The sequence below is a fragment of the Lagopus leucura genome, unplaced genomic scaffold (assembly GCF_019238085.1).
Source record: "Lagopus leucura isolate 7727_CA_CO unplaced genomic scaffold, USGS_WTPT01 5567-0_obj-0_obj, whole genome shotgun sequence".
Lineage (NCBI taxonomy): Eukaryota > Metazoa > Chordata > Aves > Galliformes > Phasianidae > Lagopus > Lagopus leucura.
In genome coordinates this window covers 1-1900 of record NW_024962729.1, presented here as the reverse complement: position 1 = coordinate 1900, position 1900 = coordinate 1, and the positions used below count along the sequence as shown (strand labels likewise).

General features: G+C 68.6%; 1 protein-coding gene across 1 annotated transcript; it reads right to left on the bottom strand.

The window, feature by feature from the left end:
* Positions 1-8: 8 nt before the first annotated feature.
* LOC122190751 (sodium/calcium exchanger 2-like) lies at positions 9-1694 on the bottom strand (the record flags this gene model as incomplete). Its single annotated transcript, XM_042890841.1, has 1 exon — positions 9-1694. A coding segment is annotated over exon 1 (1686 nt), but the record flags the coding sequence as incomplete, so codon positions are not given.
* Positions 1695-1900: the final 206 nt, after the last annotated feature.

The following is a 1900-nucleotide window of genomic DNA, read 5'->3' as shown; positions in this document are numbered from 1 at the left end:
CCCCCCCCCCTGGCGGTTCCCTCCACGGTGCGGAAGGGCAGCATCACGGTCCCGCGGGCGCCGGAGCTGCGCACCACCGTCACCTCGACGGCGCCCTGGCACTCGCTGACGTGCACCACGCGCTCCTGGAAGGAGAAGATGCCGGCGTGGTCGTCGTCCAGGATGGTGACGGTGGCCAGCAGCGGCGCCACCAGGCGGCCCTTGGGGTGCTCGGCCGAGTCGGCCTCGAACATGCCCTCGGCGTCGCCCACGCGCAGGTTGAGCAGCCGCACGAAGAAGTGCTCGTCCTCCTCGAAGATGTCGTCGTCGATGATGCCGATCTTCAGCTCCTTCTGCGTCTCCCCCGGCTTGAAGATCAGCGTCCCCTCGCTGTACTCGTAGTCCGAGCCCGCCTTGGCCGAGCCGTCCTCCGTCTTGTAGTCCACGTAGAAGGTGTGGTCGGGCTCGGCGCCGTGCCGGCAGGCCACCGACAGCGTGACGGCGCCGCAGTTCTCCAGGCAGTGGTAGAGGCAGGGCTCGAAGAAGATGCGGCTGCACGCCTCCTCCTCGGCGTCCGACGGCACCTCCAGCAGCGCCGAGGAGCGCTTGGAGAACTCGGCCACGTGCTTCTTGAGGACGTTGCCGGCGCCCGTCATCATCCTGGTGGCCTGGATGCGGTAGAAGGCGCGGCTCTTCTGCTGGTGCAGCAGCGCGTAGTAGTTGGCCGCGTCCACCAGCTGCTCCAGCTCGCGCTCCGGGTGCTTCTGCTTCAGCTCCTTCAGGATCTGGATCACCTCCCGCCGGCTCTCGTCCAGCTCCTTCTCCTCGGCGCCGGCGGGGAGGGCGGGCGACGCGGAGGCGGCGCAGCCTTCGGCCTCGCGGCGCTCGGGGGGCTGGAAGCCGCCGTCCATCTCGATGCCCTTGGGCAGCTCGGCCTCGGTGCCGATGATGATGCCGCTGCGCGGGTCGGCGCGGTAGCGCTTGTAGACGTACTTGTAGAAGAGCAGCCGCTTGTCGGCGGCCCAGGCGAAGACCACGCAGACCGGGAAGAAGACGAGGGTGAGCAGCGCCTCCCACACCTGCACCACGCCGGGGGAGATGACGGCCAGGATGAGGTAGAGCCAGATGTAGGCGAAGATGCTCCACGCCGCCGTGACGAAGAAGACGCGCAGGTGCTTGATGCGGCGGCTCTCCCCGCTGGGGATGACGTAGACGCAGACGGCGATGACCACGAACATGTTGAAGGCGGCGCTGCCCACGATGGTGCCGGGGCCCAGCTCCCCCGCCTGGAAGTTGTGGCCGCACACCTCGATCACCGACAGCAGGATCTCCGGCGCCGACGAGCCCAGCGCCATCAGCGTCAGGTTGGACACCGTCTCGTTCCAGATGCGCACCGTGCCGATGCTGGTCTCGCCGTTGGCCTTGGTGATGGTGATCTCCTTCTCCTTGGAGGTGATGACCTCGATGGAGGCCATGAAGCGGTCGGCGATGATGGAGACGCCCAGGAACATGTACATCATGGCCACGAAGTAGACGACGGCGCGCGCCGCTTTGTCGCCCAAGGACGGGTCGTCGGGCTGCCAGACGGGCAGCAGCACGCCGGGCTGGCAGCGGTTGGAGCCCTGGCACGTGCCGTTGGCTTCCGACGGCGGCTCCGGGGCGCAGGGCTCCGCCAGCAGCAACGCGGCCGCCAGCGCCGCCCGCCACGCCGCCATGCCGGGCTGTGGGGGGAGAGGTCAGCGGGGTGCGGGGCGGGGGGCGGCGGTGGGTCGGGGCTGCTGAAGAGCTTTGGGGGGGTGGGGGCCACGGGGGGGGGAGGGGGGCGACACAACGGGTTGGGGTCAATGCAGTGGGTTGGGGTCAATGAAATGGGTTGGGATCAGTGAAATGGGTTGGGGTCAAAGCGTTGGGTTGGGGTCAA